Source organism: Poecilia formosa, unplaced genomic scaffold (assembly GCF_000485575.1).
Source record: "Poecilia formosa unplaced genomic scaffold, Poecilia_formosa-5.1.2 Scaffold30, whole genome shotgun sequence".
Lineage (NCBI taxonomy): Eukaryota > Metazoa > Chordata > Actinopteri > Cyprinodontiformes > Poeciliidae > Poecilia > Poecilia formosa.
This window is the reverse complement of record NW_006799969.1, coordinates 2357550-2369143: the sequence shown is the minus strand read 5'-3', so window position 1 is coordinate 2369143 and position 11594 is coordinate 2357550. Positions and strand designations below refer to the sequence as shown.

The 11594-nt window shown below is 36.4% G+C and overlaps 3 protein-coding genes across 3 annotated transcripts in view; 2 read left to right on the top strand and 1 right to left on the bottom strand.

Annotated features, from left to right (window-relative positions):
• LOC103136128 (KATNB1-like protein 1) overlaps nt 1–3766 on the top strand; it is a 34475-nt gene extending 30709 nt beyond the window's left edge. The window contains exons 2-10 of the mRNA XM_007549237.2: nt 1456–1568; nt 1669–1706; nt 1790–2066; nt 2146–2261; nt 2332–2382; nt 2462–2551; nt 2675–2779; nt 3322–3415; nt 3501–3766. Coding sequence (XP_007549299.1) covers nt 1461–1568; nt 1669–1706; nt 1790–2066; nt 2146–2261; nt 2332–2382; nt 2462–2551; nt 2675–2779; nt 3322–3415; nt 3501–3533 — 912 coding nt within the window. The 5' untranslated portion in view covers nt 1456–1460 and the 3' untranslated portion in view covers nt 3534–3766. The remainder of the gene's footprint in view (nt 1–1455; nt 1569–1668; nt 1707–1789; nt 2067–2145; nt 2262–2331; nt 2383–2461; nt 2552–2674; nt 2780–3321; nt 3416–3500) is intronic.
• Nucleotides 3767–4308: 542 nt separating this feature from the next.
• LOC103136127 (fibrinogen-like protein 1-like protein) lies at nt 4309–7921 on the top strand. Its single transcript, XM_007549236.2, has 2 exons — nt 4309–4975; nt 5835–7921. Exons 1-2 carry the CDS (start codon nt 4831–4833, stop codon nt 6527–6529), a joined length of 840 nt encoding a protein of 279 aa, XP_007549298.1. The 5' UTR covers nt 4309–4830; the 3' UTR covers nt 6530–7921.
• A 675-nt stretch (nt 7922–8596) lies between these two features.
• The window catches only part of chrm5a (cholinergic receptor, muscarinic 5a), a 10897-nt gene continuing 7899 nt past the window's right edge, over nt 8597–11594 (bottom strand). The window contains exon 2 of the mRNA XM_007549235.2: nt 8597–10375. Within this exon, the coding sequence (XP_007549297.1) occupies nt 8737–10332 (1596 nt within the window). The 5' untranslated portion in view covers nt 10333–10375 and the 3' untranslated portion in view covers nt 8597–8736. The remainder of the gene's footprint in view (nt 10376–11594) is intronic.

Here is an 11594-nt window from a genome sequence, read left to right as displayed (position 1 = left end):
ATGGTGATTCTTGAGAATAGGGACAAAACAAGTCCTATGGATAAAGCACCAAATTTGAAAATATTTTTTTTTCAAATATCTGACTAAACCTGGGTCATGTGAGCACAGCAATGTATATTTTTCTTGTGTTTGCTGAATATTTTTTTATTTTAAACATTGTAGTCGGTGGATGATGCCTGTAAAAGCCCTTGTCCAGGAGCAGAACTCAACACATAATAATAGTTTAAAACAATTAAAGAAATACTAAAAATATATATTATTACAATTAAGTATAAGTAGTTATATAAATAATTATAAAAGTATCGATAAATTGAATTTAAAATAATTTTTAGATATTTTCCAACTCCGTTGAAATTTGTCTCTAGTTTTCGTCAACACCGTCAGATATGAAAAGAATGTAAAAAAAAATCAGGCATTATTGGGGGGCACCAGAACTTCTGAGGACCCCATGACGTCGTCTTTTCTCTTCCTTTGCTAAGAGGGCTAGTTAGCTCCGGTTAGCTTAAGTTATTCTTTAGTTTTTTCTTCTGTTTTATTCCTAAGTTGCTTGTCACAACCATGATGTGTCAACTCCATAACTGACAATTTTCAAAAGTTTGATGACATTTTGTGAAATAAAAGCTTAATTTTGGTATAATGTAAAGATTTCATGGACCTGACGAGCTACAATATGGCCTCCTTCAGAATAACATCCTATAAATTGAGGTAGTTTGGCATTTCGTCAACTCCGTCATATGTCAACTCCATCAGAGTTTTTATGATTCTTTCAGTGAAATTGTTGTCAAAACTCACTTAATTGTGCAATTAATTCACTTTAATGTATTTTACATAAATTTAATTACTTCACATGTATCAAGTTTTTCATTTTATTCACTAGTTTGTCACCACCTTCAGTTCTGTGTCAACTCCGTCATGCACTGTCAACTCCTCAGATGGCCTTTTTGTTGTTTTTCTTTTTAAATAATTTATTTTGTTTCTTGAGAAGCATTTGTCTGTAAATTGAGTAAAAATATCACTAATGGGGTATTTTAAAAATTATTTTAGATTTATTTTTGTCAGATATTGATGACAAAGTTCTGGGTCAGGTCTATTAAAAATGTATTTTAAAAAAAAATTGCAACTGGGAGCCTTTACCTTAGCATCTTTACATTTTCTAAACATTTTTTGTCATATTTGCTTACATAAGGTTGAGAAATAATAAAAAAATAAAATATGGGAAAATTAAAACCCATTTTGTCCCTATTCTCAAGAATCACTGATATATATATATTTTTTTACCACTTAAAGCATTTATTATAAGATTTTTTTTTTTTTTTTCCACAGATCTGATTATATTACTTTTTAAAAATTAGTAGAAATCCAGTACTAGAAACTCATTTATCCTTATGGACACAGGTCTGGTTTAGACAAAAAAAAACATACCTCTGTCATATAATTTTGTTTTTCTCTTTACAGATTTGATGGACTACAGCAGTAAAGACAGGAGAGACCGCAATCCTAACCATGTCCTCCACTATGATGAAGCACAGTACACAGTAAGCTATGCTCACAGGAGAAACTCCGAAGAGGTCAGCTGAATCAAATGATGCATGAACCTATTTGTGATTGCGTAGACTTTTTGGGTACTTAATCAGAACCCCTAATATTCTCACATATTTCTTATCACAGGCAGATTATGATAAACATGAGGATTTCAACAGAAAGAGGTGTGCTCTTCATATTTTGTGCTTCCTTAGGATTGTTGGATTGTACTTCTTGTCCAGGTTCTCTCACTATTTTCCCTTTACAGGCATCCAGTAAGCAGGTCTGGCAACAGTGCAGGCAGAGTGAAGCGGGTGGTGTCGTGTAAAAGGAAGACCCATCACCTGACTGTAGCTCGAAGAAAGCAGCTCGGACCCGGGAGAGGTTTTGATTCAGCAAACAAGGAAAACGATATGAAATGCCCACAAGCCACACAACGAGAAACATACTTTAATGAGCTATCAGACGTCTCAACAAATGTCAATAGCAATTACAAAACCAGTGGAACTGGTTCTGAACAGTCTGACTACTGTACACTCACTGAGGTATCTGTCTCTGACCACACATTCTTGTACCATGCTTGGTTTTGTGTGGCACTGTCTGAACTATAGTTTGTTTTCTCAGCTCAGAAGGGATCACAGCACAATGTCTGATGTTTTGTTTGGAAGAAATCTGAGACTTAAGGTGGCTTTAACATTGTGGAGGAGAAATGTTGGGGAACTGTTGACATATTTTCTAAAGTATGTACTGAAGTTTTGTTTTCAGTCCTGCGAAATTTCAGTGTACGCTTACATCATTTTCTTTCTACAGAATCCAGGACACTGGTGTGATTGTTGATTTTCTGCCAATTATTTGCAAGTGGTAAGCTTTGCTTTATACAGAAATCTTCAAAACGCTGACAAGAACATTAAATTCAGAATATGTTCTTGTTCTTCCACAGCATTGATGAGGACTCGCCCAGGATTAACATTGGCTGTTGTGTTGACCTCTTTCCTTTGGTTAGAAAAGTCCTCAGTACTCCCTATGAAGAGTGAGTGATTATGTTGCTTAGTTTTATAATAACGAAAGACTAAAATACATATTTTAAAAAACTGTATTACAGCAGGAAACATAATTAACAGGACTTGTGTGGTATTGATTTGTTTTCTTGTAGGTATCTGATTGTTGGTTTTAAATGGATATGTTCAGTTTTAAAGAACTGGTGGGAAGAACTACAAACAAGTGGTTACAATGGATCAACTCAACCTCTGCTGGATGAGTAAATATTGTTTTGATGATCTTTGCCATATTCAAATAATGACCCTGAAATTCAAAACACAAAAGATTATGTAAAAGAAACAACAGCTAAATAAAAAAATATCATAATGAACTTCAATTACTAGAGGAAAAAATGACTGGATCATTTACTGGGATAAGCTATGATCATGTGATTGAATGCCTTAGTGTTTATCTCCGTTTTAGAAGGAAAGGCAGAGGTGCATTGTAGAGGTTCACTCAATAAATACCTGAGATTAGGAATGGGTTGATTTCAGAATGGACAAAATTTTCCAACACAGTTAGATTCCTTTTAACAAAATGCTGCAGAATGTACCAGAGTAGAAATATTTGTGGAAATATTTCCTGTTCATGAGAATAATATGGACATATAATTTTATCATTTTTAGGCGATTTGACTTTATACATTCAAAGTTATAATTTATATTTATTTCAACAATAATTTCACACTATTTATATGTGTGAAATTAGTGGTTACAGGTCAATAGACCACTTAAAAACTTTCTCTCTTCTTTTCCGTCATAGAAATTTTCAGGTTTTTAACCAGCAACTTTGGGAATTATGGCAACAGGAACCTCTTTTAAAATCGGTTACAGGTCAGGCAGAAGACATGGCCAAAGTAAGGATACATATATTTTTATTAGATCTCTTTTCAGAAATATGTGTTGTTCAGCAATTATATTTCCATCATTTTCCTTCCTCAGGTTGTTGAGTCTTACCTCTTTCAACTTCGCTGACACCAAGGAGGATCAAAATAACTTAATGACGTAATTAGAAGAAACCTAATAGCTTTTATTCTCTTAAATTAAAATCTTTTCAGTTGCATTGCAGATTTTCTGTACTGTATCACTAAGATTTCAGAGCAACAGCGAAGGTACACTAAGGTACACAATCATTTTAAAAGTAGCCAAATGTTGATTGTATTGTTTCTGTTTAAGTGCCATGGTGAAAAGAATAAAAATGACTTTGAATTTTACATTTATGTTTTGTCCTGTTTTACTTAGACATCATTTATTTTTGGTGTTTCTTAAAACACAAATCTAAAATATATTTTCTTATTGAGAGACTGGAGAAATGATTCTTACTTATGCAAGCACTGTGCTGTAAAATGATCAAATATGGAACTCAACTCGTTTCAACAATTGTTGGGAGGAATGAATGAGTTTTATCCATCTTAATTGATGTAATGCTTAATGCCCAGTTAATTCTATGTATGTTTCTTCAGCAACCATGTAATTCCAGTGCAAAGGGGTGCAGAAATAAACTGTAACTAAGACAAATGGTGATATAGCTTGAATCATAGGTTGGAAAATAAACTCCAGTTCCTAGAAATTCAAATAACATTTTAAACTACCTATCTTTTCTGTAAAACATTCTTCAATGCCATTACTTGGCCAGGTGTACCACAGAGTCATTCTGAACATGCAGCACTTATAAAAGTTCAGCTAATGGCATTGAGAGTCGGACAGACCGTTATAAGACGGCTCTCAGAAATTAGATGAGTTTTGAAACACTCTCTCTTTTGCTTGGCTCATTAAAAGTTTTCTAACATGGACTTTTTGTTGACCATGTTTGTGCCAAATTATATATTTGTTGAAATGTGATTCAGTTAGAGTGATTAGAAAAACTTTGAGATTCTTCCCCAATAGTGTTATAAACCTCATCTGGACTTCAGCCCCATGTGCAATGTTGAAGTGATTGAATTTATGCAATGATATGTGGGTTTATCACACATAGATAAGTGCAGGGGTGGTGTCTGTTTTGTGATGTGAACCAGAGACCAAAGTCCAGGAACAAGTGGGCAGGGGAGAACGATATTTACCAGACTCCCAATCTGAACTCGGCAATCATGTTTGCACTCAGATGGAAGAAGATTTGGGATTAACATTTCTTCGCTGCATTCCTTAACTATAAGGAAGCGTTCTTATTTTTAGACAGTTCAAGTAGAGTTTCATTTGAGAATCCTGAAAGAGATTTCTAAATCTTCTAACTGGATAAGACAACAAGCCTAGTCTATTTATCAAAGAGTGAAGGATGAAGTGGAGATGCTGGCTGCTCTCAGTGGCTACAATGCTGCTCCTCTGTGCAGCTAGAGCTGACATGGAAAACCTCCAAGCTGAGAATCTCAATCTTCTTCCCATAGATGAACACCACAAGGTCTTGAACCGCGGGATGAAAGGTATTTATTTGTTTAGGTTTTCACTATCATTTTGACTTCTCTTATTGTTATTTGTCTTAAGAAGCTAAAGATCTGGATAATTTTACAAATTCTTGGTATAAAGTTGAAGATTTGGCAGAACAACCACACAAGTAGGACTGTTTCCCATAGATGAATCAGCTTTATCACAGATTATCTGTGTTATTGTTGTGGTGGATGGTCAAATTCCAGGTTACAAATGAAATTATTTAGTGACTTATTGGTGATAAGTGTTCTTTTAAGGTAAATTGTATATCTTAGATCAGATAACTTACCAGACAGACAGTTGCTTTTGAGCAAACTGATGGCTTTTTTGGTTTTGCCTGTTTATCTTAAATAAAATGACTAATTTGTCAAACTCTTACAAAGTAGCATATTTACATGCTATAAATTTCAAAGTTAGGTTATTATAAAATGAATGAATTGTCAAAAAAGAATAACTTTGGAAGACGAGAAACTGAGGAAATGCAACTGTGTTGGGAGGAAACACAAGAAATGTAATATGAAGACTAGAGCTAAAAATATTCAACTTAAATCATAAAAAGTAAAACAGAAATAAATTAAATCTAAAAGATAAACATGTTAATATATAACAGAAATACAATCCAGTTTTATAGATATAAATAAAACTTGCTTAAGTTATATAACAAAAGTATTTACTTTTGAAACCCAATTTCTCCTTATATTTTTGCAAGTGCACAACTTTGGGCTGGTTTATCACTTAAAATCCTATTAAATACGTTGAAATTTGAGGTGTCAAGTAGAGAAATGTAAAAAAGCTTTTAGGGCTATTGACTCAGTTGCTATTTTCTCACTTACTTGTATGCTTATTTCTCCACAGTGTTGCCCAGAGACTGCTATGAAATGCTCATGGCCTCTTCAGGAACAGCCAGAGATGGGGTCTACCTGATCAAACCACATGACTCCCCAGTTGTGGCCTATTGTGCCATGCAGGACGGAGGCTGGACCGTGGTTCAGCATATCACTGTCAACAGCAGTTTGGATTTTGATCGCACTTGGGATGAGTACAAGAAGGGTTTTGGAGATGTCACAGGAGATCACTGGCTTGGGAACAAGTACCTCTATGAGCTCACTCGAGGCCCTGCCCGCTATAAACTGGGAGTGAAGCTCGTAGACAGAGATGCTGTCACCAAGACGGGAGAGTATGATCCCTTTCAAGTCGAGGATGAATCAACAGGCTACAGGTTGAGGCTGGGGTTATTCCAGGGCTCAGCTGTGGATGCTCTGACCCTAGACACAGAAAATTACCTTCACGACAACCAGAAGTTTACAACTAAAGACAGAGATAATGATAACTATTTCCAAAACTGTGCCAAGCTGGAGTTTCAAGGTGTGCCAGGAGGGGGCTGGTGGTATGATGCTTGTGCTGGTGCAAATTTGAATCGCAGGAATGTCATTTACTGGCAAAAGGACTGCAACAAGGAGAAACTGTGCAAGTACGCATGGATGATGGTGAGACCTTCAGAAACAGTTAAAGTGATTCACAGTGGATACTGCAAGAACGATGAGCTCTAAAGACATTCTCAGAATTTGCATCAAATTTGAGTCTATAAGTAACAACACAGATGGTGACAAATGTGCCTTTGTCGATAATAGGCACTCACATGAATATTTATTTTCTCACATTTTATTAAGAAATACCTTTAACAACAACAAAATACTGTAAGGAACCAGAATATTTTTCACAAACTTGAAGCACAGTAAAAAAAAAATAATAAAAAGGACAAACGTCTGTACAGTGTAGGCTTTACATTTTTCTCCAGTTCACATCCATATGTATTGTCAGAGCAAAGGATATGAGTAATTCCCAAAAATGTAGAAAATTAATTGTGTAAGATAATAGCTTATACTTTAAGAAAATAAACTCAGTGAAAAAAAAATCCCCGCAGTATGTTACAGGTTGGCCAGAAACACAGGAAATATATGATTTAGCAGCATTTTGAATAAAAAGTTGTTCTTAGATCCCAGTGAAAAACCTAATCCTGAGGATGACAGCAATAAAAGATGGTATTCCCCAACCTCCCTCCTACTGTAAACATTTACAATAAAAGCAAGTCATTTACATTGATCTACAAGTTTGTCTTAAAAAGTATCCTCAGTATGACAAGTGGAGCCGAATTTATACTTAATTGTCTGACAAAGCACAGAGACAAGCATGTAAAGGCTTGTAATGATCATCAAGTACAAATGTTAACTGTTCAAACAATAGAACATGTAAAACATTAGCCCTTCAAAATTAAATCTAGCTAGCAAAACAATATTGTTAAAAAGTTATCGGATTTTAGGTTGCCAAATTGCGTCTAGCGGCTAATATGTAACAAAATGCACAGCATGCCTTGATTATGAATCTGATGGGATATGTGGTTTTAATTTTAAACTTATTTACAATGTCACATTTACAGTTTCTCTGAAGTATTTAAGCTTCTCAAACTTTTTCACAATTTGTCACATGACAACCACAAAAAAAAAAAAAAAAAGTTTTTTTGTGGGATTTTATATGACAAGAAGTGCACATAATTGATAATTGTGTCTTGGATTGGATAAGGTTTGATACCTGGTTCTTAAATGGTTATATATACGTATACCTTTATTCAGGTATACATACATCTATAATCACTGTGTTTTACTGTTTTAGTCTTATAAAATATCCAGTGCGTTCAACTGCTATCAAATATCACTTTATTAGTAAATTAGTGTAATTTAATCTCAATATTAACAGAGATGTTCTGAGAAAACCTAGGAGGTTTGTATGATAGTACTGGTGAAGAAATGTTGCTAACAGAAAGCCGTAAGAACATTTCCAGTTTTCCATCAGCCATGTAGGTTGCAGCAGACTGTTGTGGAGAACGGTCTGCTGCACATCACCCTGAACACATCATTCCCATGGAGAAATGTGGCCATAGCAGCACTATGGGGATATACTATGGGGACTATGGGGATATACTATGGGGACTATACTATGGGGATTAGTTATGTTTTTTGGAAGTCGAATGGAGCTAAATATAAGTCAATCCCATTAGTAAACCTATCAGAGACTGCAAAAACAACAAAAAAACAAACAAAACAAAAAAAAAACTTGCTTGGAGCAGAGGTTAATCTTCTGGGAAAACGATGACCCGAAACATGCAACCAGAGTTACAGTTGAATTGTTTAGATCAAAGCATATTTATGGGTTAGAATTTCTAAGTCAAACTACAGATCTAAATCCACAAGAGGCATTTTGGCAAGAATTGAACACTAATGTTCATTGGTACTCTCTTTAACTTTTGTGTTCATTTGAGTGTGCATAAATTTCCATCTCTTGATCTGCATTATTGTTGAAACTTCCTCCAAAAGACTATTATAGCAGCAAATGATGGAAAACAAATGCATGCTATAATTTAGATTATTATTATTATTATTATTATTATTATTATTATTATTATTATTATTATTATTATTATTTGTTAAAACATTGTCTTTCTGCCTTACCATTGCAAATTGCTTTGTGTCACCTTCATACAAAACATCCCAATGGAAAACAATGAAGTTTGCAGTTAAATGACAAAATGTGAAAAAGTTTGATGTTTGTAACACACTGGATATAGTCATTCTTTTTGAAGGATTTTAGCAGCAGTTACTCTTTATGACACCAGATGAATTGATTAACACTAACATGTAGAGTCCAAGTTTACAAAGCCAAGATAGTTGGTAAGATCCCAGAACTTACAAAAAAAAGTCATTCATGTGAGCTTGGAGTTAACTGCAGGGTTCTGTCCATACCAGTACAGTTTCTCCTCAATCCTTTTCTTTTTCCACTGGCAGAGCAGCAGCATGCGGAATGTCTTTTGAAAGTTCTTGTTGCACAGGGCATAGCACATGGGGTTAACGGTGCTGTTGACATAGCACAGCCAATAGCCCAGGTGCCAGAGGGAGAGTGGGATACAGTCTGAGCAGAAGGTGGAAATCAACACCATGATGTTGTAAGGGGTCCATGTAAGGATGAATGCCAGTAAGATAGCACTGAGAGTCTGAGCTGCCTTCCTCTCTTTGATCAGCACCATCCTTTTTCTCTTGGTGATCTGGCTTTTCAGCGATGTATCTGTAGGCTTGGACACTGAAGAGGTCGAGGGAACGCTCATAGATTCAGCCGAGGAAAACGTTGAGGACACCAACTTGGTGTTTCCGTTTTTGCTCTGGTGAGCATCTTTAGGCACAGGTTTAAACTTATAGGACACACATTTGCTACTCTTCTGAGAGCTGCTTTTGGGACGCCCCTGGAAGAAGCTGTCGTCATCAAAACTGCTGAGCTGCTCACTCTCACTGCCCACAATGATTCTGTTTGCTTCGCAAGCCTGATTCCTGACTGAGGGCTTGCGCCCCACCGGAGACATTGGCCTGTCCTCATCCTCAGAGGAGGCGTAGCTATTGAAGGTGGTCAACTGACCGGCTTTGGACCACTCGTCACTAGTGGATCCAGTGGATTTGGCATGGCTCCTGCTGGAAGATGACCAAGAGGCTTGGTTCTGATCATGTGAAGTTGATCTTAGTTTGCAACTAAAACAGGATCTTATGATGGTCTTCTGAGGCTGTGTCTCTCCAGAGTCCAATTGATAGTTAACCCCCTGAAGTTCCGCCAGATCTTTTGTCCTCTTCTCTGTCTCCTTATAGATCCGACAGTAGAGGATTGTCATAACCGACACAGGAATATAAAAGGCCGCAATTGCTGTCCCGAATGTTATAACAGGCTCAGAGAAAAACTGAATTTGGCATTGCCTTTCAGGAACCGTTCTTTTCCCAACAAAATATTGCCAACAAAGAATAGGTGGGGCCCACAAAATCAGAGACACCAACCAAGCTAAACCTATCATAATTCCAGCTCGTCTAGGAGTCCGTTTGGCCCTGTAAGTGAGAGGCCGAGTGATGGAGAAATATCTGTCAAAACTGATCACAAGCAAGTTCATGACAGAGGCATTACTGGCTACGTAGTCCAATGCTAACCACAGATCACAGGCCAGGTCCCCTAAAGCCCAGTAGCCCATCAGGATGTAAGAGGTGTACAAATTCATGGAAAAAACCCCGATGATGAGGTCTGCTGCTGCCAGACTCAGTAGGTAGTAATTGTTCACTGTCTTCAGTTGACTATTGACTTTAAAGGAGACCATTACAAGAACATTGCCCACAATGGTGATGAGGCTGACAATGGCAGACACAGTCGCGATGGTGATCACCTCCCAAAGACTGTGAGTGACCAGCTGGACATCTTTTGTAGTGTTATTTCTGGTGAAGTTAAATTGATTTTCTCCTTCCATGGTCTTCTGGATATTACAGGCGTCCATCCATCATAAGCATGTTTGGATCTTCCATGTGAAGCAAAAGCATCTGAAATAAAGAAAAAAAAAAGAAAGGTAACATCTCTGCCTCACAAAGTATACATCAGTTTAATATTGTATCAAATTGTAAAACTTCATATGCTAAGAAAAGGATAAGTTGTATGTTCTACCCATTACTAAAACTATGTTTGAATTTTCTTGGCATGGTTTCCATTGCTATTTCACAAGAGTTTCAAATATCTGTGGGGAGGTATAATGATTTGAATTGATAGACTTGGCTGATTCTGAGATAGTGACATTGAGATATACATTTTTAGCTTGATCAGTGCTATTCAAACTCAAAAATTATATTTTTTTCTAATGGCTGCATATACTATTCATGAGCATTACCAAGTTGCCCAGCAACAACTCTTCATCGTGAATTGTGATGCACAAGAAAATGAGGACTCAAAGTTAGCTATTTTCAAGGTATGTTTGAAATTCATTCAGACTTCTAAAGTGAGCAACAGTCTCAGTAACAGCGACTGATTGCTGAGTAAACAACAAGTTGCTCTGTTTCCTCGTATGTTTTTCAGCTTCTGACAGTATGAAACTATTCAAGGATCGTGTTTCCAACCTTCTAGAAATCTCAAAAGTCAAGACTGCGTTCTGCATGCTACTCTCTTCTGAAAAGTTATCAGTGGCAACCATACCAATTGCCATTCTGGTGTGCAGCAGACTCAAAATTCAACACCATAGAAGCTCAAAATGCTTTGTGACTGATGAAGAAATGTATTGTGTGGATATTGTTATTGCTTTATGCTATTTTAGGGACAGATATCTCGCTAAATTTAAGAGAGCCTGTGTCTCTCTAATAATAGAGAGACTCTCTGCTGCCCTCTACTGGTGAAGCATAGGGAAAGGCTTTTTCTGAAGTCCACAAGTGCTTCAGATATCAGCGTCTGTGGGGTTTGCAGTAGAAATGTAAAGAACGGTATGAGAATTGCCATGGAGCTTCATACTTATCTGGCTAAATACTATGAATGGCTCAATCTTTCAAATGATGAAGTCATTAAATATGCTGAAAAATATCCTTTCCCGAAGAGGCTTCTTAAATAGTTATAACATGTCAAAAGAGTCAGTTAAAAAGTTCTTTAAAGTCTCAACTCAACACAAAGACATTCGACTTTGATTAATTTTGTTATGAAAAAGTATCAAGAAATTTGTCTCCTAAGAGACAGACAGACAGACAGACAGACAGACAGACAGACAGACAGACAGACAGACAG

What these genes read in the sequence shown, in the direction of transcription:
- LOC103136127 (XM_007549236.2), top strand. Translation starts at nt 4,831, where the DNA reads ATGAAGTGGAGATGCTGGCTGCTCTCAGTGGCTACAATGCTGCTCCTC. An exon ending in CTTGAACCGCGGGATGAAAG is followed by an intron (nt 4,976 to 5,834) that starts GTATTTATTTGT and finishes ATTTCTCCACAG; the next exon opens with TGTTGCCCAGAGACTGCTAT.